Source organism: Trachurus japonicus, chromosome 23 (assembly GCF_045865225.1).
Source record: "Trachurus japonicus isolate A0001 chromosome 23, Traja_1.0".
Lineage (NCBI taxonomy): Eukaryota > Metazoa > Chordata > Actinopteri > Carangiformes > Carangidae > Trachurus > Trachurus japonicus.
Genome location: NC_140929.1, coordinates 16,176,456 through 16,199,602, shown reverse-complemented (window position 1 = coordinate 16,199,602; position 23,147 = coordinate 16,176,456). Strand labels below are relative to the sequence as shown.

Here is a 23,147-nt window from a genome sequence, read left to right as displayed (position 1 = left end):
CAGCATGCTAACATGAGGATGTTTAGCAGGTTTCGTGTTTATTATGTTAACCATCTTCGTTTAAAGTGTTAGCATACTAATATTTGGTAATTACTGAACAACTCAAAGCAAAGGCTGTCCTCTGTACTTGTAGTTTAAAATTGAACCTGTGAGAGCATGCTAGGAGCAAAGGTCTTCTAATTAAACACGCAGGAAGCAGCTTTCAATTTAGTTAGTAGCATGGCAACATTGAGCTAATATGTGTGTGTGTGTCCATATGAGACAGAGGTAGCGATGCAGAGCTTCCTTGTGGTTATATTTGGCATTTATATTCTCCATTTTTGCTTAAATATTCCTCCATAAGTGCATGTGTTTATGTTTCAGCGTGTGTCAGTGCTTCTGTGTGTCTTCTGCTTGCCCAAGCATTTTAGCGGAGGGGGGGGAAAAAGGGGGCAGAAAAGGAAAATCAAATCACTTTTCAAAGTGACTCCACAAAGCAAGCGAAGCGCTCAGACAAGCTTGCTTCACCCAAAATAGATCGGCCAGACCACAGTTCTCTCGCTCCAGCTCGTCATGATGAGAGAGTGCTCCCAATGAGAATTGTCTCCAGAACTTTCTCTGACTCATGGACGTATAGGCAGGGTATTAATAATTTCAAGCCCAGATTCATGATGAGTTTTTGGTCACTCTATCAGTGTTGGGGCTGAAAATGAATGTAAGTCGAGGCAGTTTGAAGAGAGTTCAGTTCTTTCTAACAGCAATCTACTTCTTCTGACAAAATGGTAGGACATTAGCTGTAGCTTTAATCATTTACCCCCCAAGTCTAGATATTGGCTTTGTTTAAATTTAGGCCCCAGTGAGTCAAGGAGTAAAGATAGGCCACTTTTGCGGCCTCCAAGTAGCCCAACAGGAAATTGTTATGTTATGCTTATGCTAGCTTTAGCATGAACAGGTAGGCTACATGAATGGTATCAATCTTCTCATAGCCCATTACTTGAAAAAAGCAAACAAAAGAAATGAAAAACAAAGGAGGAGGGAAAATACTTCCCAAAAATATTGAACTCTCTCTCAAAGATAGAAATGGATGTTGCAGGAAACATTTAGCCCTCTTGCTCCTCGGTGTAAATCAATAAACCGTGCCCACTGGTAGCTATCATTCATCAACTTTATGCTGGTCGGAGTTCCTTCAAATCATTTCTGCTCATCCAGCCACACTGGAAGATTTTTTTATTTTATTTTTTACACGTTTGAAAATTACTTTTCTGTGAATTTCAAGGTACAGACTCCAAATGAATTGAAATCCAGGTGGCTGCTTCATTGTTTCTGTACCTGACAGTCAAGAGCAGGTCGTTGCGGAGATTTCATTTAGACCCTACATCATCAGACAGCTCTTTTCCCTAAAGCAGTCATTTTGTCTCCTTCCCGTTACACCACATGCTGTTCAGTTGGCTCTTCCAGCCTCTGATTAGGCCTGTTAAAAGGATTCATTTAAAAACTAGCCCACCAGGCCTCAGGGTAGAGGGATGACATCAAGGTTCGACTAATGCAGCGTTTGGATCCAAAATGGGATTTCAGACTTGCAGTCTTGGCGCCGGACTCTCCTCTCTCATTTTGAACAGCTGTAGCATGCTGGAGTGATATAGCATTTTAGTCTGGCAATGTCTAACTTGTAGACTACACACACACTCTGTCCTCTCCAGCAGAACAGATGTGATGCTAGTTTCCAGCTACATCAAGCTGCCATGTAGTGTTTCTGGGTTAAGTGGAGAATATGTGGTAAAGAATTTTTTTTGTTAGCAAAGCTTTGTCCATTACACGCATCGTTTTGATGTTTAGAAAAGAGCATGTCCATGTGTTGGCATCCTTATAATTCATATTGCCTCAAAGCCAAACACACTCACAAACACACAAGTCACTCAGTTCCTCAGAGACACCATGACAACAATGTTTGCTTAATACACAAATCAATACGTTATTTTTCAGCACTTAAGGTTCCTCACCTTACACAGCATATTTTTAGCCCTGCTTGCAAGATCACAGCGTCTCGAGGCCGCCGGAATCAGTCGCTTCAATGGCTCAAACCACAATATTCTGTCTGAGTGCAAGGAACAAAACTGGCTCCTACAGGCTTGTTTGTCCACCGCCAGCTCCCTGAGAAATTCTTTGAAATGAAGTGAACATAATAGAGTAATAAAAACATAACATGAGCAATAAAAAAAGTTCACCTCCACCTGGACGCTCTCATCAGTACAGTACAAACTGTGCATCCAGGTATGAGAAGCATCCAATTTTTTTTGCAGTGTGCACTCTGTTGTGACCTGCAGTATCTCCCCCATAATTTGCCACATCACCACTTCTCGTATAGGCAGTGTTTCCAGACTGGGTGTGGTTTTCCACCCCTACTTCCATTAATTGGGCTGGTAAAGATGTATTTTGGCAGGTTGTCATGATTTGTGATGCTTTTTGTGCCATTAAGGGGAGTTGCCACCTATGAAAATGTAGGCTATATTCCAAAAGTTTGCAAATCCTACTTTAAAACCCCAAACAACAAGCTTTAAAAGTGTTAATAATGATTAGTTTACTTTTATTTATTTAATTTCTTTTGTCTGTAAAGTCTGGCAGTTCTGCTCAGTGTCACCCAGGTGATCGTTGTCTGTATGCAGCGGACAGGAAACATTTCTCTGGTAGCCAAATATCATGCAGAGTGCAAAAAATTCGAAAAACAAACACTGGCAGAAACAAAAAGGATGCCGGCAGTTTTAATGTCAATACTCGGACACCCTCCAAGATTCGTGTGCATTGCAGGATAAAAAGCCTGACTCATGGACCACTGCTGTTATTTTGTCTCATGATCGGATACAGTAGATATTGAATGACGATAAGGTGAAGTCAGAGACCGTCTCAAAAGCACATGTGAAATGGCTGGGAGAGCTTTTCAGATTTGAGTCAACAGATACCAAAATTTGATAACAGACTCTTTATCTAGAAATGATTTATCATCAATTAATTATTTATTCTATTCAAATTATGTTTTATTCATGTGTGTTATACATCTTATTAGTGAGGAAATGTCAGAGAGAACAATTTAAAACAGAAACTTCAGGTGTAAGTTACATCCAGTTTGGGCACAGATATTAATTGTGACACTAGCAGATTCAGATATGAGTTTTGTGTTACATCCCCTATTTATCATATTGTGTGATGGCGTGGTAATTACATAGCCAGTATCAACTGAAAGCAAATAGATTGCTCTCACTCAGAGTAAAATACACGTAATTTATTGCTCAGGACCTGTGAGATGTGGTGTTGATTTACCATTAACAAACGTTTCTTTTTGGATGGGAGCCCTTAGCTTTCATATGCACGCCGGCACAAGTATGAGGACTAATTATAAACTCATTCTGTTGGACTGCACTTGAGCATCTTCGGTAGATTTCATGGCAGACTGCATTTTTGTGTCAGATTCAGAAGGACACTCGGAAATACTGCTGTTTTCTTGTGCCGCACGCTATGGAATCCCAGCAAGACTCCGGCACACTGCAGATTTTCAAAGGACAAAAAAGAACTATACCTACCCCTCCTACTAAGCCAAAACCACACATTTTATAAATATCGTAAGTATTTGATTCAGCAGATTGAAGCTCAAAGAAGCAGCTTTTTAGTTGTACGTGGATCTCTAGAGCAGCAAAAAAAACAAAAAAACAAGAATAATTTTAAAATATGAATGCAAAAGAGTCTCTTAGAAAAAAAAACATGGTTTTCGACATCTGGTAGAAGGAGGGAAAAGAGGGAAATGTGTCATGTTTCCCTGTGTTGTAGCTCTCCTGGACATTTGTCAAAGAGCCGTGTATGGCAGAGCAGTTGTAATGTGCCGAGGAGCGGGAGGAGAAATAATAAAGCAAAGGAGCATGTCAATAACATTACGTTGTATTAAGCCATACGCTCTGCCATATGAATCCATCTTCTGCCACAGTCTGAGCTTTCATTTCACTCTAGGGTGGCCACACATACATTTTAATCAGCCATTTGGCTGGCCAAGCTGACAACTGCTCAGCAACAGAAGCTGATAAGGGTGGTGATAAATCATAGCACTACTGGTACCAGCTTTGGGTTAGTTTCTGAGTGCACTCGCCAGTTTTAGATTTTTCCCACTACTCACAAGGCTATTCCAGAGAACAGGATTAGTGATTCCTTTCTTCACTGTCCAATTTTTTCCACGGGATGACTGTTTTGTGATGCATCTTGCATCTTTGCATGTGTTTGCAAGTTTTTAATGAAAGACACTTCGGAAAAAATACAGAACTCTCCCCTCCTTTTTGTTCTGGACCAAAATGTGTGGTTGTACTTTCTGGAAACCGCCTTGTCGGAGCTGTGAATCCTGTAATATTTTCTAACCTTTTCTGCGGATCCCTGCAGGCCAGTAGAAAGAGGAATACTTTCTTGTGTTGGGGAGGTTTTGTTTCAGTTCTTGGTATTTTTTCTCTCCTAGACTTGTGTTTAACAGTGGCAACGTATGTGGTATAGTCATGGTATTGCGCTCTGGCGGCTGAGCCACAGGGACGCTTGGAGCAGTTTGTTTTAGAAAAGAAGGAATGAAGTCTTCTGCTGCTTTACTGGAGGACTGAGACCAGCTTGTCCTCAAGTTCTCTCGCACGTTATTTGGAGAGATTGCAAACACCTAGAGCGCTTGCAGCTGAAACCAACTAAGAATCAAATTCTGTTTTGCAATTCTCTACAGACCGGTGTCTCTAACAGCACAAACATTTCAGGGCTTGACGCTAAGCTTTTTTCCAAGTAGCACTGTGCTACCATGCTGAAAAATTTAGTAGCACACAACATTTTTTAGTAGCACAATAAAAATTTTGTAGTTTTGGTGAAAATATCATTTTCAAACAAATAAAGTAGATTTAGCCTATAATTCTAACCCTGTAGACTAATTTTTAATGTTTTAACTGGCTCTTTGCCTTAACAAAAATCAGGAAAGACAAACAATGCAAATATGTGTGAGAAAATAGAATATTTATTACAACCAATATTAGTTTTTAGTTTTGCGCTGTATGTGTGTGCATGTGGCCCGGGGGTGGGGGTATTGATGAGCAGTGAACCTATATTTCCCTCAGTATAAAAAGCTGAACATTACATACAGGGCTCTACACTAAGATTTTTTAGGAGCACAATGAAAAATGTTGTAGCAGGCTGTTTAAGCCTTAAATAATGCTGAGGGTCCAACATGACCCATTTTTACATTTGAGAACAGTAAAAACACCAAACATTTTTCCTCAACAACCTGTCACACAAACGGCTCCATGTTGCCCCTGTGTGATGTTCAGGGACAGGTCAGACAGCTTTGAGGTTGAAGTTTATATGAATGTTGCACTGTGAGACTGTGACCACATGTCAGCTGTTCTCACCGCGACAAGCGTTTTTTTTTTTTTGATAGCTCCGCGGTAGCCTCGGAGGCCACGTCCACCTAAGGGCTTCCTTCACCTGGGGCAGAGCTCCGTGTGAAACAGTAGGAGAGACACAGCCCGAGACCGTGTACCGGAGGAAGAAGCAGGTCGAACGTGCACGGAAAAAAAGCGCTTCGCACCGAATGTGCGCTGCTACGGTGTCGCCTTGGCGTGCATGACGCGCGTCTACCTTGAAAGTAATGTGCGGAAAAGACGTTACATCTGAACGGCCCCGATGTACACAAGCTTTAATCAATGCGGCGGCCAAAATCACCAAACAGGCAGGGGGGGGCGGGGCGGGGGGGATACTGCTCACGTTAAACAGCATGCAAAGCGGTGCATGCAGTTTCTGTCTGAGTCGCACTGATGCGACTGAATGCAATTTTTTATTCGCACGGGCTATTATCAACTCGCAAATGCGAGCAAAACTGTCGCACTGTCGAGCCCTGCATTTGAAATTCATACCACAAATATTCAACACAAAAGTCTTGTGCAGGAAACTTGAGCATCAAGTCAAGACTAAACAAATGTATTCCCCTGGGTCATAGCAGATACATGTAGCTACAGTGTGAAGTGTTGGCTTTGTCAGTTCATAACACTCAGGGTAGATTATTTTTTTTACGTATCGTTCCCAAGGAATGATCGTAAACACTGTCGTGATAAGTTGATGTTTTCTGTCCTGAACTATGTGAAAGACATTTTTTATGTTGGATAGATCGCAATGAAATTTGTACCCTGATCTCCTGATTTTGTCCAATCAGCAGGTCAATGTTTACACTCAACCAGTAAAATATCTGAACACATACTGGATGAACTGGAACCAATCCTTTGCACCAGCGTTTCTGGTATCCCAAGGCTTGGGCTTGATATTTGTGGTTTTGAGCAAAACTATTGAGAGATTGCCACAAAATTTGGTACTGACATGCATTTCTACTGAGGATTTGTTTTCTTCTAATTTTCTATCTCCTTCTTATCAATCACCACAACAAATGGGTCAAAATATTTTCCAGTATAACTCTGTGACCAAATTCCCCCCAAAACAACAAAAAAAATTATACCTGCTAAATATTTTAGCACTGTCATTGTGAGCAGGCTAGCATGTGCACATTCACATTAAGCTCAAAGCGCCATGATTCCTCAGCTCTTATTGAAGGTCCATGACTTGGACCACACATGGTGAAGTACACTTTATACACAAACAAAACGTTCTCTGAGCTTGAATATGAAAGTAGAATGTATCCAGTCTTGGTACTGTAAGTACAGTATTTGCACTTATTGCATTTGAACTTTTTTTTATAGTATGTCTCCGTGTTGTCTATGCTCTGTATTGGTTGTTCTCTCTTTTCATGATGAGCTACCTGACATTGGAATTTCCTTTCAGGGATGAATGAAGTTCACTCTACTCCACAGTGGGGAAAATAAGTATTTGATCCCCTGCTGAATTTGCCCTTATTTCACTTGATCAAATGTGAATTATTTTTTAACCTTTATATGATGATATTATATCTGGATGTCTCTCTGTTAAAATCAACTTACCCTAAAAACTATAAACCATCCATTTCTTTAAGGAGAAGCAAACTTACAAAATCAGCAGGGAATCAAATGCCTATTTTCCCCACTCTATTAATAAATTAAATAAATACAGTTAGCTATGTGTTAACTAAAACAAAAAATTAAAAAAGTCCATATGGTCCTCATTAGCATGGATGCTGAAGTACTTTTGATTTAAATCTTTCATAACTGTGTCCTTAATGTTAACCTATATACCCAAAGCCAGTATATAAGTAAAGCTGAAATATTTTATGAGGCAGGGTAGAGCAGTTTTATTTTTATACTCAGTTTAAAATTAGAAGATTCTTTTTCAACACCATGAAGACAGTGCAGCCGCCTTGGCTTTGAGAATATACATTGCAAGACAATAACATAAAAATGATTCTGTTTCCCAGCAGCTAAAGCTGTGACAGTAAAAAACAACAACGCCGGCGTCTGATGAAACATCGGCAATTAATGAGCTCCATCGACTCAAGAACTGCGGCGTCAAATCAGCCAAAGTCTTTGAGCATGTTGACTTCACACATGGTACAGTACGTCAGCGCCACAGCCATGTGAGCGATTACCTGAGACATCCAAACAGTCTTTTCAGCTTCTCGCAATGGAAGAGCTCCAAAGAAGAGGGGGCTGACAAAGAGAGGAAGCAGGAAGCAGGCACTCAGTAGAAGATCTGCAGAGAGAGATGGGAGGTGGGGTAGGATGCAGGAAGTAAACGCACACACACATACATGAACACATTCAGATACACACACACACACACACACACAGGGGCTAACATGACAAGTCATTATCCGGCATCACCCAGAGAAGACAGAGGAGTTGCAAGAAGGAGGAGGAAGTTAAGTGAGAAGGCATGAAGGAGAAAAGAGCCTGCAATATAAAGGAAGAAAGGAGGGCAGAGGAAGAGGAGGAGAGCAGGAAAAGGGGGGTGGCGGAGGTGGGGGTTCAGTCTTGATCTCTGAAGTGCAAGAGACTGACTGGATTTCGTTGGCATGTGTTTTGAGCAAAGGCATCTAGTGCTGCAGATCTGCAGTCACTCCTCCCATCGCTGTCAATTGAAATAGATTAGAAATAGAATAGAAATGTTCATAGACACAAGCTGTGTTCTGCACTTCCTGGTGGATAAAGAGAAAACATCCCACTCACTTCAACATTGGGAACCCACGTAGGTTCAATCAATTGGCCACTTAAAGTCATTTCATTATTTTTACTTTGTCAGACCTTTAAAAAATGACTTCACTTCACAAGGAACATTAAATTACAGTACAATTACAAGATGTTACAAAAGTAAAATAATAAAAAAAACACACTAAAAGATGACTAAATCTCACAATTTTGTGTTTTCCTTTACAGGATATGATAAATTGAAGAAGCAAGTTATTTTTCTTTTAATGAATTAAAAAATATCTTACACTTTAGCCGAAAACACATTGACAGTATGTTGAAAACAGGGCTGATCTTCTTTGCTCATTAATACTTAGGTTTTCTCAGGCCGCCTAGTTTGCAGTTGGTGTTCTAATGATGTGTGTGCATTTTTATGTAAGTGCAATAAGTGTCCGAGTGTGTGCGCCTGGCAGTAAATCATTGTGTGGCAAAGTAATGGGGGGTGGACCAGAAGCATAAAACAAAGAGTAATGTTACTGTTGTTAAGAGAACAAGTTCAAACTGGAGTTTACTCGTTATTGTAACTGCAGCAGCAGAATGAGATGACATTTCTTTTTGTGTTTCCGTGCTGGATGTTTAATAAGGCTGTTAAGAAAGATTGTCTTCAGCTTGAAGATTCACAACTCAGCTTGTTATGAAATGTTTAAATATTTCTTGGTATGGAAAGCATAGTTTCTGTTCGACGTTAGGAATCTGCAGTGGAATGAGGCAAAACCAACTCTGTGATGTCTTTGACCCAGTGGTGTCAACATTTATCTTTCCACTGAATTTGTAGTTGACATCATACTATTGTTATGAATGTTCATGAGCTACTGAATGTGCCCCTGTTTGACTATATAATCCTGTATGAATGGAAAATGTAAGTCAAATGAACTATTAGTGTTTGCCCTAAAACACTCATTATGGTAAAAAAGAAAGAAAGAAAGGTTCCTATAATATATGCAGGCATGCCATTAATACAGCTACATGCTGTAATCACCCGGGCATTTTCTCCATCCTTGGCCATTGCCACCACAGGTACCAGTGTGTGGATGAATCCTGATAGATCCCTATTACCCCAGGTGTGACCCCTCACAGCTCAGTTCATTAAGCCAGCCGCCCAAGTGTTCGGGACTCAAGTCCAGATTTAATCACAACTTCCATCCTCTTGCCAATCACAATTAGATCCTGATAAGCCTCTCCAGGATGGCACCCGAGGGCCTCCACACACAGACAAAGGTTAATTTGCAAGCAGCAAGGGCCCAGCTACAAGGCCAAAGGTCACCAGATTGAATACATGGAGGATGGGTGTGTGTAAGATGGGTGGTGGGGTGGGGGGGACTTGGCAGCAATTACAAAGTTCATCAGTATTCATGCGTTTCATTTGTGGCTAATGGGTACATTACCTTCAAAGAGGTGGGCTGATAGGATGTGGCCCTTAATGGGAAATGGCTTGTGGGTAGTCTTTAGGTAGCTGGAATCTAAAAGTAATTTTTCCACCATTGTCTTTTAAAGGCACTTCACACATGCAGTCACATCTGTGAGCTGCTCAGTGCACTGCGGCGTTCCTGCCTCCACTTCCTGAGCACCTCCACCGGAGCTGTTCAGGGTGAAAGATCCTGGGTTTGTTATACCTGAAGGAATCCACACGGCTCCTGACATAAAAGAAAAAACTGAAAAAAAGGTTCCTTGCTGCAAGTTTGATGTTGGTTGAAATCGGTGAAAGAAAAACACACACAAAAAGTACAGTTATTGTTGAACTTTGTGACTTTAATAACTTTAGCCTGGTCATTAAAGTCACACCATGTAGCCACTGAAGCTGACTTCACTCCACTCCACTCAGTTCAGTACATTCAGTACAGTGCTTTTGCAGTTACTGCTTCACTCTCTCTGATGTTGGTTAACTAGCTTGTTATTGTCAGAGAGGTATTGTTGCTAGCTTGTTTGTTACCTAAGTTTACTTTGTCAATAAGGTTGATAAAGTTGCTGAGTCATTATATGAACCAATACAGATTCATTGTTATCAGTATGTTGGGTGACAACTAACAAATAATTGCAGAAGAGAAATGCTAAGCTCAGTTTGATACCATTTAGAAACAGTGTCAAACTGACAAGCTGATTGTGACAATGTGAACTGTCATGCATTGTAGGTTATGTGCAGGGGAAGAATTTAATTGTGGCCATTGCCATCCCTGCGCCTCCCTCTGGCCATGATAGGCTACTCTGAAAATAATTGTATTCCCCACTGCCACCATGGTCTTTCTGCCCAAAATGCTGTTGAAATCTCAATGTTGCTTTCAAAAGGGTCAGTGCATCCGTCCTCACAGCTTGGATTGCATTGTGCACATACTGCAAACCTCTAATTACCTATAGTTAACTGTTCTGCTGAGTCAAGGACAACCTGACAATCTCCAGTTCTTGACAATGGGACATGGTCACACTCTCGAAGTTTAAAGATACTGTAGATACAGGGTTTGATTTTTTGTATATGCAAAATTATGTAAGTTTGACTGTTGAAAGAATTCTGAGTCTTTCTGAAATGAAATACATTTATATTCACTACTATTATTCAAAACTATTCACAGATTTTGGAAAATTATTATATGATTAAACAGCTCTTAAAAAAACGAACTTCTATGTACTATGCTATATATTTTATGATTTTCATGTTGCTTGTGTTTTTTCTTGTTTTTTTTTGTCATCAGAACGTTATGATATGTGTGTTGGTCACAATTATTTAGAATAACAAATGTCAGGAGTCCATATTAAGATGAAAATTTACAACCAGTTGATATATTGTTAGTGTGTATTTAAATCTACTTTAATCACTCAGGCTGTGAAAGTAAGAATCATTGTTCTTGGCATGGATGTTTTAAGTACTAAGTCTTGCTGTAGATAAATATGCACAAATCCAGCACATGCTCTAGTGTCAGGTGCTGCAGCGAGACCCGCTCGTTTGAACTCGGTAATGTGAGTGCTGTGCCAATTGAGCTACAAAAGATTTAGAAAAAAAGGACAGATCAACATGTTACAGAATACAAATTTCACTGAAGAGACAGACTAGTTTATTTTGCCCTGTTTATGATTTCATCTCTCTGACCTCGCATCCTGTGGTGCAATGTCATTTCCAGGCCAGCTGGCAGCGGGAACATGTGAGATTGTGACGCTGGACAGGGACAGCAGCCAACCACGGCGGACCATCGCCAGGCAGACGGCCCGCTGCGCCTGTAAGAAGGGCCAGATCGCTGGAACTACAAGAGCCAGGCCCGCCTGTGTGGACGGTAAGAGGAGGAGGGGGGCAGGGAGATCCCTGCTTATGTTTGAGCAAAAGCTCGCTCTTACTCTAATGTAAGCATGTTTTTTTCCTAAGGCATGTGTGACTTACATCGAATCATGTTGCTGCTGAAGCACGCGAAGCAAAACGGAGTGATTTCTGCCAAATCAAAATGCTGCATCACATCATGGGTCTCAGGGCGGTTAGGGTTTGGCTGTTTTTAAGTAGAGGCTTAAGGTGGATAAACCTACAGTGTGGAGCAAAGTGGATCACAGGGCTGTCTTTGTGATGTTCATAAAGCCTGCACCAAACCAATTTATAGTTGAATCATTTTAAAAAGTGGCTGTCGGGCTGGGGTGGGGTGGGGTGGAGTTGGATGGGTGGGGGTCTAAGTCCCCCACCAACAGATGGGCTTATATTTCATGGGGTAGACACTGTTTGTAGAACAGTGTCTACTCCAGTCTGCTTTTATTATTACTGTCATTGTTAGAGCTAAATCAATTAGTAGAGTAATCAGAGAATTTACTTCAGCTTGATTGACAATTTGTCAAGTCTTTTTTTTTTTACAAAAAAATTCAAAGATTACATTATTTTTCAAATATTTGAATTAATTTCTTTGAGTCTTTGTAAGAAGCAAATAAATATCAGCCCCAGCATGCCGCCAGTAGTTAATTAGAATAGATTTACATTTTATTCAAATTTTGATTGAGTAGGCAGTAATTAGTGAAACATAATAAGTAAGTTTTTGTTATTTAGATGTGTTATTTATTCCTCTACACACCTGAATCCAGTACAGTAGGTGTGCCTGGATTGGTTTGACTGTGTAAAATGTAAATAGTGTCACTGTGCTGTGAAAAATGCCAGTTTCTTCATGATCATAGAAACACAGTATTTCCAGCGTTACCAGGCATTTTCCATGTGTGTTAATGAGGTTTTAAATTGGTGGAGGATATTTTTCAAGCCATAAAGAAAAAAAAAAGAGAAAAGATTAGAAAATGTGTAGATTTGTGGCTTTCACCGGGCAATGACTAATTATCCAGCAGAGAAGTAAGACTTGTATACAGTGGCGAGGAAGAGGCTCATTAGTTGTTGCTATGACATCCTCACATATATCTGTGAAACAGGAAGAAGATTGAACTTTTTTTTTTTTTTTTTTTCTTCAGCCTCTGAGACGTTTCTCTGGTCACCACTCTACCCTCATGACAGCTCTAAGAATTTCTTATCCTTTTCCTGACATCTTCATAGCGGCCCCGCTGCCTCTTAGGGAGCCTGTCACCGAGTCTCTCTCACATGATGTGGCCTCTAGCCTGGGGAGGGAGGGAGGGAGGGAGGAGGTTATGTGCGGCAGGTGAAGGCAGAATAAACAGCTCTGTTTGTTAGAAAAGACCTGCAGCGAACTGGACCTGTAGACTTGGATGTCTTGTTTTTTTTTTTCCTCCTGTGATGCAACTGTGCCTTCACAGTTGTATCCCTGATTGGAGGCGGTGCCCGTCCTCACTGCTCCGTTTGACTGGTTTTACCTGCTGATCATATGAGGTGAAGGCTTCGCACCACGTGTGAGCGGACACAGTGAGGTTGTGCCAGTTTGTATGGCAGACGAAGCTGAACATTACAGATTTGACCTTTTATCCAGCTTCTTCTTTTCTTTTTTTTTCCTCTTTACCCAAACTGCTTCACGCTGAGATTTGTGTTCACTGCCTCAGTCCTGTTAAGAGAGATCTGATCTGGTAGACACGGCCACGAGTGCTCCACTCACTTTGCCGTCGCTGCTCGCCACTCCTTCGCTGGTGAATAAGTCATACAGATGTTGCATAAATCCACAGTATCCAGATATTATCGGGGGGTATTTGTCACAATGTGGGCTCTGTGGAGCACTGTGGCATTTTGTGTAGGCTAGATACTCCTCTCTTTTTTTTCTCAAGAGAGCTTAGGCTTATCAGCTAGCCTTTCAGAGACCTGTTCCTGTGGACGCCAGCTGCAGAGGTTCACAGAGCACCAAACTACTGGGCAGAGGAAGAAAATAAAAGCCTTGAAAAGAATACTGAAATCACTACATAGTTGATATTTCTGTGGCTGGAGGCAAAGAAAGACGCTTGTTTTGTGGAGCACATTTCATACACAAATGCGATCTAAAGGACTTGATACAGTATGTTGTATATTGAGTGTAAGGGTAAACATAAAAAGCTTTTAAACTGTTTTTAAAGTATTTAAATCGCAAATTCTATGTTATTGATTAAATTTTTTAAAAATGTTATTTTCTCATTTGAATTTCCTTTATTCATTAACCTTATTAAAATCAGTTTGTACTGTAAACAGGAGCTCACTAACTTTGCACAGATTATGCAATATTATTTCCTTTTTGAAATAGTCATCGACAAATGAGTAAGATTCAAATGCTTTTTTTGCTTTATATATAACAATAACTGTTTTTATTCTACAATACAAGTATCAGGTAAAAGTGGTGCTGCTGTACAGTAAACACAGCTCATACAGGTCAGTGGGAGCCAGCATGGTAGATTATTTCTCTCTTTTCCACATACAGTACTTTAACATTAAACTGTATGCTTGGTTATTGCATAATCAGAGGTGTAGTGGTGGGCAGACATCAGCCAGACGTTCATATCACTGTCCATCTGGCAGACGGCAGCAGCAGACAGTCATGTTCCAGTCTGTCATGTAATCTAAGGCCTGAGGGAGAGTTTTGGTCCCTGACCTTTGTCTTGAAGGCTGAGTCTGTCATCTCATATCCCACACACTTCATGAAGCGCCCCCACTAGTGCAAAACCACTAAGTCTGTTACAATGCAAAGGTACCTATTCTTAGACTTTCCATTTTTTGCTCATTATATAACTTTTTACTCAATTTATGGCTACTCGTTACAGGTAAAGGTTTTGCATTTAAGAAAATGAACCTCTTATATAATATAATGCAGGTTAATCTACCCAACAGCACTAAGCTCCACACTGACCAGCCACAGCTTTAAAACGCAGCATATTAATTCAATGATATGTGGTAATACTGTTGTCAATAATACAACTCTCAGCCTTTTACCCAAGTAAAAGCTATTATTGAGGTACTCTAAGGTGGAGGGGTGGGGATTGTTTTGGTTTTGAGACTTTAATATTTATGTCAAACTGTAAATTTACCATTTTCCTCGCATAATGTCACTTCCAATCACACACACACACACACACCTTTATTCCCAGAGCTTGATGTTATTGCCATGCAAATTTAAGATGTTGTCTTCACGAATGCAGTCTTATTTGTTTATTCAGACTCAGGCTCTGCTCACTTTGGGGACACCTACAGACACAGAGAGAGAGAGAGAGACAACATGAAAGACCCCAAACGCCACAAATGGGATTTCAATCAGTTTTAATCTACTTGAGTCCTTGAGGTCTGCTCTCTGTTGTAAAATGCCTTTGCCTTGGCTGACACGATCTGTGTCCTTCATGCCTCAGTCTCTATTCACATCGGTCATCCCGTGCATGCAGGATAATCCATAGCTCCATCAGCGGTCTCACTCGGCTTCCAGGGCAGTGTGTGCTAATGAAAACAGAGCGAGTGCTGTAGTGCCGTTGATCCCGGAGAGCCGCTCTTTGTTGTTGCGCGTTTCCCATCTTTCAGTGTCCCTGTGTGTGTTTATTGCTTTGAGGAGGTGAAAATGGGAGATAAGCCACGGACATGATAAGCTTTCTGCGGCCACGCTGTTTGACGCCGGAGTCCGTAAGGAGACTAGAGCTGGAAAAAAAAAGGAAAACAAAACCTTAAAGAATCACATCTCTGCAGCTTGAAACACTCCCTCTGACCTTTTCTCTTTCACCATCTCTCTCCTTTTTTCCTCTCCACCTCTGCTCTTTGCTTTTTTTTCCCTACTCTCTCACACACTCTCACTCTTATAGCCTTTCCCTCTCTCTCTCTCTACTGTATGTCTTTGATTGGCTCCACCATTTGAGGCCCATATCACAGCCTAGGACTGCATAAGTACACCCTCGCCCATCTGCAATTTCATGCTCTTGAGCCTTTTTACCTCTGTGCTTGATGACTTTTAAGAGAGCTGATATTGATTCTTATTAGGAGGGGGAGAGACAGAGAGCGACTATTAGAGGGAACAGAGACTTACTTTCTCTCGCTGGCTGCAGGGAAGAGTGACAGAGCTGCAGAAAGGGAGGGAAACTCCAGAGACATAGAGGAGCTGAGGGCGACTGTGGATGTGGCGATGCCTGTGACAGCTCAGTGGGGGAGTCCCTGCCTGAGGTGAATGTGTGTGTGTTTGGTCTACTGTTGCCGGGATGCTGATATTGATGAAAGACTCATAGGTGACCAGTTTAGAGAAGCTTATGTCTGGACAGATGGTGTAGGTAGGTACATTGACTCAGCAGAGGAATTAATAGTTTATTAGTGTATTTCCTGGGCCTTAGTCACTTCTTTTTTGCTTTTTTCAGATTTTTCCACACTGCTCCTAAAATGGAAGCTGTGAGAATAAACCAAAACAGTAAAACTGTGGCTGGTAAAACAAAAACAAAAAGCTGAATGATGCTAAAGCTCAGGAAACTGGATTTTCAGGTGATAATATGATTATTTTATGCATTGCTATTGCAAAATATCAATTACAGCTGCTTTATAGTCTTATTTTCTCTAGGATTCTCATATTTTCTAACCTATTTTCATTATTGCCTGACCTCTTCTAACCTCTTCTTCTCTACAGTAACTCTTTTATTTTCTAAAACAGCTTCATTTTTGTATGCACCTTCCTGCCACAATCTTTTGTTTTCCAGAATGCCAGATTTTAAAAAAAAATTAATACTTAAAAGTAAAAGCAGGTTGAATGAAAAGGGAAAATATTGTTTTGTATGTGTATGTGTAGTGCATCATCTACAGAAGGAGGCTTTTTTCTCAGTACTTTTGTTTTGAAAACTTGCCGTCAGTGTTTTTTAAGCTTCAGAATGGAGGATGTTTACTTGTGAAGGAGTTTTTTTTATTTATTTTTTTTAGTTAAGCTTGTGATTACTTTTCCACCACTGCTAACACAACTTTGCATTGTCATATCCATAAAGCTATGAAATTTCCTCTCATCCCACTGGATGCACATGCCTGGGTAGATTGCAAATGAGGAATTGTTTTGGTGAATCAGGGAGTGATAGAGACAACAGTATGCGTCAGACTCAGTCTCTGGGCTATTAAACAGTTCCAGTGCTCCAATCATACTGCATCAGCCCACTGGTTTGATTTGATCCAGGGAGGAAAAGGAGGAGGCGGGCGGCGGACTGTTGGGGAAACATGTCATGTCAGCTCCAGCAGCCAGTTAGCAACCTAGCCGCTACTGCAGCTCCGTCCGGTGGGACCAGCCGTGCAAAAGATGGTCCGGTGGTGAATCTATAATCTTGCTCCTTCTCTCTGCTTTTCTCCTTCTCTTGGCCCCTTTTGTTTCTCTTGTCTTCTTTGGTTCACGTACACACATGCACACTGAAGACAGATGACCACGGGCTGTGGCCTTGTCGGAGGGAGGGGTGGGGGAGAGGGCAGGCAGATGGGGACCGCAGCCTGAGGTGGGTTGCTTCTCCTTGGGTGTGCTGGTTTGGAGGCTGTAGCCTCTAAACTGGAGCGGGACACAAATCACATTGTGCTTTTTATATAGCGACCGCACCAAAGATACGCGGCCCTCCCAGTCTTTTTTTGCGTCCTGTCTTTTCTAATTCACATGCTGCTGTTGACAATATCCCATTTTTCCATCCCAGAAATCTCCAATTTATAATTCAGTATTGCTTAAATATCCAAAATGGAACACTAATAGATTTTTCAGTTGCACTTTGATTGTTTTTCCTCTTTTTTCTCCTCATAATCTCAGTATCATATGTATGACAGTTTTTCTCGCTAAAAATCTTGTTGTTTGTGTTTCCCTATATCAGAAATCATTTTGTATAAAGCTGGGTCCAGATAGTAGATTTTCCATTTTGGCGTGTGTCTGTTGTAAATTGAGCCAGTATTTGTGTCTGAGGTGTAAATCATCCATCAGCTTCCCGTTGCCTGTGATTTGAGGGAAATGCAATTCTCAAACAACTTCTATTGAAATAACTGCAGTTATTTTGATGATAGAAGAGAAATAACAGAGAAAATAACAGAAAACAAAGAAAAGGCAAGACAATGTATGATGTAGTCGGTGAAATGACAAATAACAAATAATTTCCGATGGCTGCAACAGACTGATTCCAGGGTTACAATGTAGGCAAAAGAAAAACATCACTTACATCTGCTGAGTTCTGATGATGGGACTGGCATCACGGTAACAGTCCAAAATAAAAAAGAAATGTGTTTCATATTCCCAATGTGATTTATGTTTGACTACAGTGCAGCAGTAAGAAGAGAGGTCTGGCTGAGCTCCCAGTTAGTGATATTTAAAGACTACATTTTAACTTTTACTACTTAAATTGTTTTGCAACATTTAAAATCCTTCATTTGTTGAACTTTTTCGATAATCAGCTGCTTTGTGTGAGTAGGTTTTTGGCCATTTGTTGTGCATTTTCAAAAGTGGCAAAAAAAACACAGTGGGAGGAATATTCAATAATATTTATAGAAGAAATACCAAAATAACAGCGGCGTTACCGTTTGTTCGTTTTTTGGTGGAGAGCGACATGAATATTTTTCACATCAATAAATAGTTTGTCAACTTTCAGAATTCATAACTAAAAGGGTGGAGTGAGAGTTTAGGATATAATTCAGGTTATTTGACGTGGGCTTGTGTGTGTGTTACCTGCAGCAGGTTCACATCAACACACTGCCAGTGAAGAGAGGCAGCAGAGAGCACGGTACACCAGCGGAGCGATACGTCGCTATGCACGGGGGCCAGCAGAAAAAAACAAACACGTTAGACACTGTTAAAAAACGTGCACTAAAATAATCCAATATCAATTGAAATGTAGAATATTTTCAGCACATTATCTCACATTATTTTCAAAACAGCACTTTCCATTGCTACTACATTTTTCTCAAGCATTAGGAGCACTATGCACAAGTGAACCTGCAGCCAGGGCCGTTGCTAGGAATTCTGGGCCCCCTGAAAGGACACTAAAGTGGGCCCCTGACTTTTCCACTTTTTTTCTTAGACTTCTTAGACTACGTATCATTTTTTATTTAACCTACTTTATTTTGATGCTAATGCGGCATTACTATGAGTATTAGTCAGGATCTTATGCAGAATAATTCAGTCATACAAAGATTAGACTAGACTGGGGTTTTTTGTGGGCCCTACTGGGCGTTGGGCCCCTAGAATTATCATCATCTTTCTCTCCTATACAACGGCCCTGCCTGCAGCACACACTGTGTTACTCTGCAGCCACAGGTCAGCTGAGTGAATTTGAAAGAACTAAACTTCACTTCATTTCAATGAGAAGATGAAATGCTAAAAATGTTGCAATACACCAAATGACGCCTATGTTTAAACAGGTATTAGATTGTTTTGGTAGGTCTCTTTTAAAAGTGTATGAAAGAGATTTTCTTGTCATCCTGTGTAAAGCAGCACATCACTCTGACTCTGTGTACTGATCCGAACATACTGTAGGTAAGACGCTGACTATACATGACTACCTCACACAGCCCCATATCAAATAACTGAACTAACCCAGCGACTCTCTCAGCTCTCTGCTCCATCCTCTCAAACGCTTCCTGAATATTACTGAGGCAGCTCAAACTATCCAGCCAGAGTTTTCACAGACTCCGATACAGAATGAAAACCAAAGTCCCAAAGTAGGAGTGTCTGTGTTTTTGTGTATTATTATTTTCTCTCTCTGTTTTTTTGGCTTTCTTTTTTTGGACACTGAAATTTTTGGAAATATGAATGCAGAGCTCTCTCCCTCCAGACTGACTGATATCAAAACAGCTTCTTTGTGGGTTTATACACACACACAGAGAAATACAGAGCTGGTTTGTGTTTTGCAGAATGACAAGCTGGAATATAACACAAAGAATGCTTGTATTTTCCCCGTAGGGTGAAAAAGCTGACGAGTGGTGCACATTAGCATAAAAATAATGCAAAGTGTCATGGTCTGGCTTTCATTATGTGCCAGAGTTACAGTAAGTTTTCCATCCATTAACCCTGCATTATGTTGCTTTTTCTTTGCTTCCTCCCTGCTGGACTTATCAATAAGGAAAATCCATTTTCACGGACGCTGCAACACACTGAGGCTGCATTTATTCTGAAATTCCCTTCTCATATACGTCAACATGCACAGATAGAATTATTAAGAGTGTAATCTCTAAAATTGTTGCCAGTTGCCAGCGCAGAGATGAAATGGCTGACAACCCGAGCTAAAGCATTTCATCATGTTGCACTTTGACGCCCGCGATCATTTTTGCAAGAACAGATTGCTGCCATTTCTTTTTTTCACTCCCTGAAATGATGGATGTTAATGCAGCCAAAGATGAGTAAGTAGCCCCACTGTATATGTGTGTGTATGTGTGTGTGTGCAGGAGTAATTCCATATGCATACATTGACTGTAAATATTTAATATCCCAGATGATAGAGCTCATACAGATGCCATAATGCGTTGAGGCAAGCCGTTACGCTCTCTCTTAATGAAGCTGCATTACCCACATATCCCTTCTGCCCGGAGCCCGTTGCACTCCTTCATAAATCTACAGGCACAAGGTGATGAAGTGGACCCAGGTGTTCCAAGGTTCTGAGTTGTTGATAACGTCAGAGCTTATTGATGTCCTATTGTTGAGCATCTTGCTCTCAGTGTTTTATTATAATTAATCCGGGTCGAATGAGAAAGAGGCCGCGAAAGTTATCTGGAGAAGTGCCTGATAAGCATAGCCTATATGGATACACTGAAAAGCAGTCACATTTAAAAATGTTCCCTTGCTTTTGTTCTCTTCTTCTGATGCTGAAAGTTTTTTTTTTTTTTTTTTTTTTTTTTAACCTGAGATGCTGTGAGTCACCGGTAATTGAGTTCTGCGGGTGGAAAAGAAATACTAATAATATTTTTTTTGTGTAATTCTTGCAGAATTCTGCGCTGATTGAATGTCAAATCATTCATCAGAAAATCGACTCCGCGGTAAGTGTTCGTGAAGAGGGATGTTAGCTCGGTAGACTGACTTCATGGGCTGCGTCTGGCTTTCAAATGAGCCATCAGACCCTTGTGCTGAAGCATTGCAGAGCTCTTCATAGAGCAGGATTGTTAGCAGGGCCGGCACACCAATCACTTGGTAAACCCACCAGAGTCGTCCTCACATCTCGGCCTTATAAATCTTCAAGAGCTTATGTGTCTCAGCTCAACTGTCACTCACTGCCCCCTTGTCTTTTAACATCCCCGAAGAGCAGACACATGGACGTAATAACATGTGTGTGGGGAAAAAAACGTAAGTGCTCCTATAAATTGAGACATTACATATACAGCATGCACATAAAAGCACACAGATGAAATAAATCAGCTCATATGAATAAATAAAAAAGGCAGCTTCTCCCCATTTCCCTCTCATTCTCTGTAGTCTGTTTATATCTTCATCACGCCGGTTGGTGGTGAAACCGCCGTCAGCAGCCGAGGGCGGCGAGGACGCGGAGGCAGCGCGCAGTCTGCGAACGCCTGTTCCCCACAAGACTGTTCACCGACACAGGCGTGTTTGATGGTCCGTGCTCTCACCCTCTCCACCTCACTGGCCTAATTGGAAGAGAAAAGTTCCTCTTGCCGTAAACGCATGTCCACGGGGCTGAGTCTATTCTCGAGGCTATGGGCTATGAACAATTAATTAATAAATTACAGCTCCTAAGGAGGCCCTCAGGGCTCAGGCCACGATTTAAGGTGTCAGGTCACTCTGTAGTCTCGTGTGGTTGCATAACCGGAGATTGTAGCATAGCATCTGTGAAATTTTCCCTTTTTTATTCATGGTGACCAATTGCTGAGGTTCTCTTTGCCCTGCTTGTTAATTCAGCCATGCGTCTCTTCGCCTGTCCTATTAATGGAGAGTGTGTCTTTAGGTGGGACTCCTTTCTTTTGTCGTGCTGTCTGTTGTTTCTATATAATGATCCAGTGGCTTTTTTTTTATTCCAGCTACTCACTGTGGCTGGCACTTGACAAAAACCATATTTTTTTGGTTTAATGAATAAAAACAAACCTAAGCAGTAGAGCAGGAATTCTTTTCAAAAGTATTGACTTTATCCGTATATTTCTGGACGTTATCTTGAAAATAAAATGATAAAAAGTGGCATATACTGTATGATAATTACCTCACTGTCTAAGGCTAATTCACAGCACAAACTAAGCAACACAAAGACATTTCCACAAACATGCACTGTTTCTATATGTGCAGTATTCCTTCAGACACTTAAGTGCAAACTTGAGTCTATATGATGCCAATTTGCAATCATGTCCTTGAAACCACCTCAGGAGAAAAACTAAATCAGGCATTTGAGAAATCAACAACAAAATGCTACAATCTCTTAGCACCATACACAGATAAATTTTCCTCCTGGCAAACATCAAGATGCGATATGTAAAAAGACAGCTTGTTCTGCAGTAATTCCCCGTATTTGTCTAAATGTCAGTCTGTGACAACCTCGCTTGAAACATGTTGGATTGTGAAGCAGGTTTTATTGCCAGTTCTTGATGGAAGCTTAGATGAGGTGGGCCAATCATCTCCCGAGTCCTCATGCCATTTGAGTCCTGCTGTCAACGGAAAAGGGGGATGGAGCCGAGGGGGGGGCAGGAAAAGTTGAAAGTGTTCACTCACTCGTTCATTCGCTCACTCACTCACTCAGTCTCAGCTCCGATCCAACACACACGAGCCCATCTGGCACCACGAGAGGAAGCGCTTTCCCTTTTTAACCCCCATTACTCACGAGGTGCTGATTCCATATGATGGGTGTCGCAGCCCTGCAGTGTACATCTCCTCCGCTCCTCAGCTCACACTTATCTTCCTTTCATCTCTTCTGTGATTACAGTTCCTTTATTTTTCTATTCTTTTGTAAGAGCCCAAGGCAATCAGATGTTTAGGGGCCCCAGTTTTTTTCCTGAAAAATGGATTCGCAGGGGCCACAGTGTGATGGACAGCTCTGCTGGGAGTCAAGGGTCTGTGCTGGCTTTGACTTCATGGGCTTGGGGTAAAGTTAACTAGAAGAGGGTAACGGCGAAGTGATGTGCACTATAGTCTTAATTTCTACAGTGTCAAAACACAAGCACAGCAACACAGTGGAAGCAGTGACCCGTTCCCTTTGTACCGTGCTATTAAGCTCATGTTGGCTAATTATGAAAGACAAAAGCGGCCTCAGCTCCTTTGGTTTTTTTGCGACACTCTCCACACATGCAGTTGCTTTAACATTAGAAGGCAGAGTGGCCTTGACATGTTTGGGAAATGGGGTGTGTGTGTATGTGTGTGATGCTGCAGAAGTAATTTGGAGGTCGGTGGATGTAAATATAACACGGTTGTGATGATCTTCCTCATTAAAGCAGCGGAGGAACAGCTGCACGAGTACACACTGGGCAACCAAAGAAGGGAGGCACTCTATTGTGACTGAAATGATAAAATGCATAATTAGGTAGTCAATGTTGTCTTCCACCCCCCCGCCCCATCCCCCCGCCGCCCCTCTCTCTTCCTTTGCTAGCCCTCACTCTGTCTTGTGCTGATAGGTGCAACTCTGTGTTTCCTCTGTGTTTCCTCTCCATTTTCAGAAATGATGTTGTTCATTAATGCAATGCAATTTCAGGCAGACCTCTCTCTCTCTTCCTTGCTGCCGCGTTTTGTCGTTGGTAATTTA

At 41.3% G+C, this 23,147-nt stretch overlaps 1 protein-coding gene across 5 annotated transcripts in view; it reads left to right on the top strand.

The window, feature by feature from the left end:
* The window catches only part of tafa5a (TAFA chemokine like family member 5a), a 178,439-nt gene that overhangs the window by 114,572 nt on the left and 40,720 nt on the right, over positions 1-23,147 (top strand). For all 5 annotated transcript variants that reach the window (XR_015035047.1, XR_015035046.1, XR_015035048.1 and 2 more), the window contains exon 2: positions 11,255-11,404. Coding sequence is in view for 2 of the 5 variants with exons in the window: in XM_085769073.1 (XP_085625199.1) it covers positions 11,255-11,404 (150 nt within the window). In the remaining 3 variants the exon portion in view is untranslated. The remainder of the gene's footprint in view (positions 1-11,254; positions 11,405-23,147) is intronic.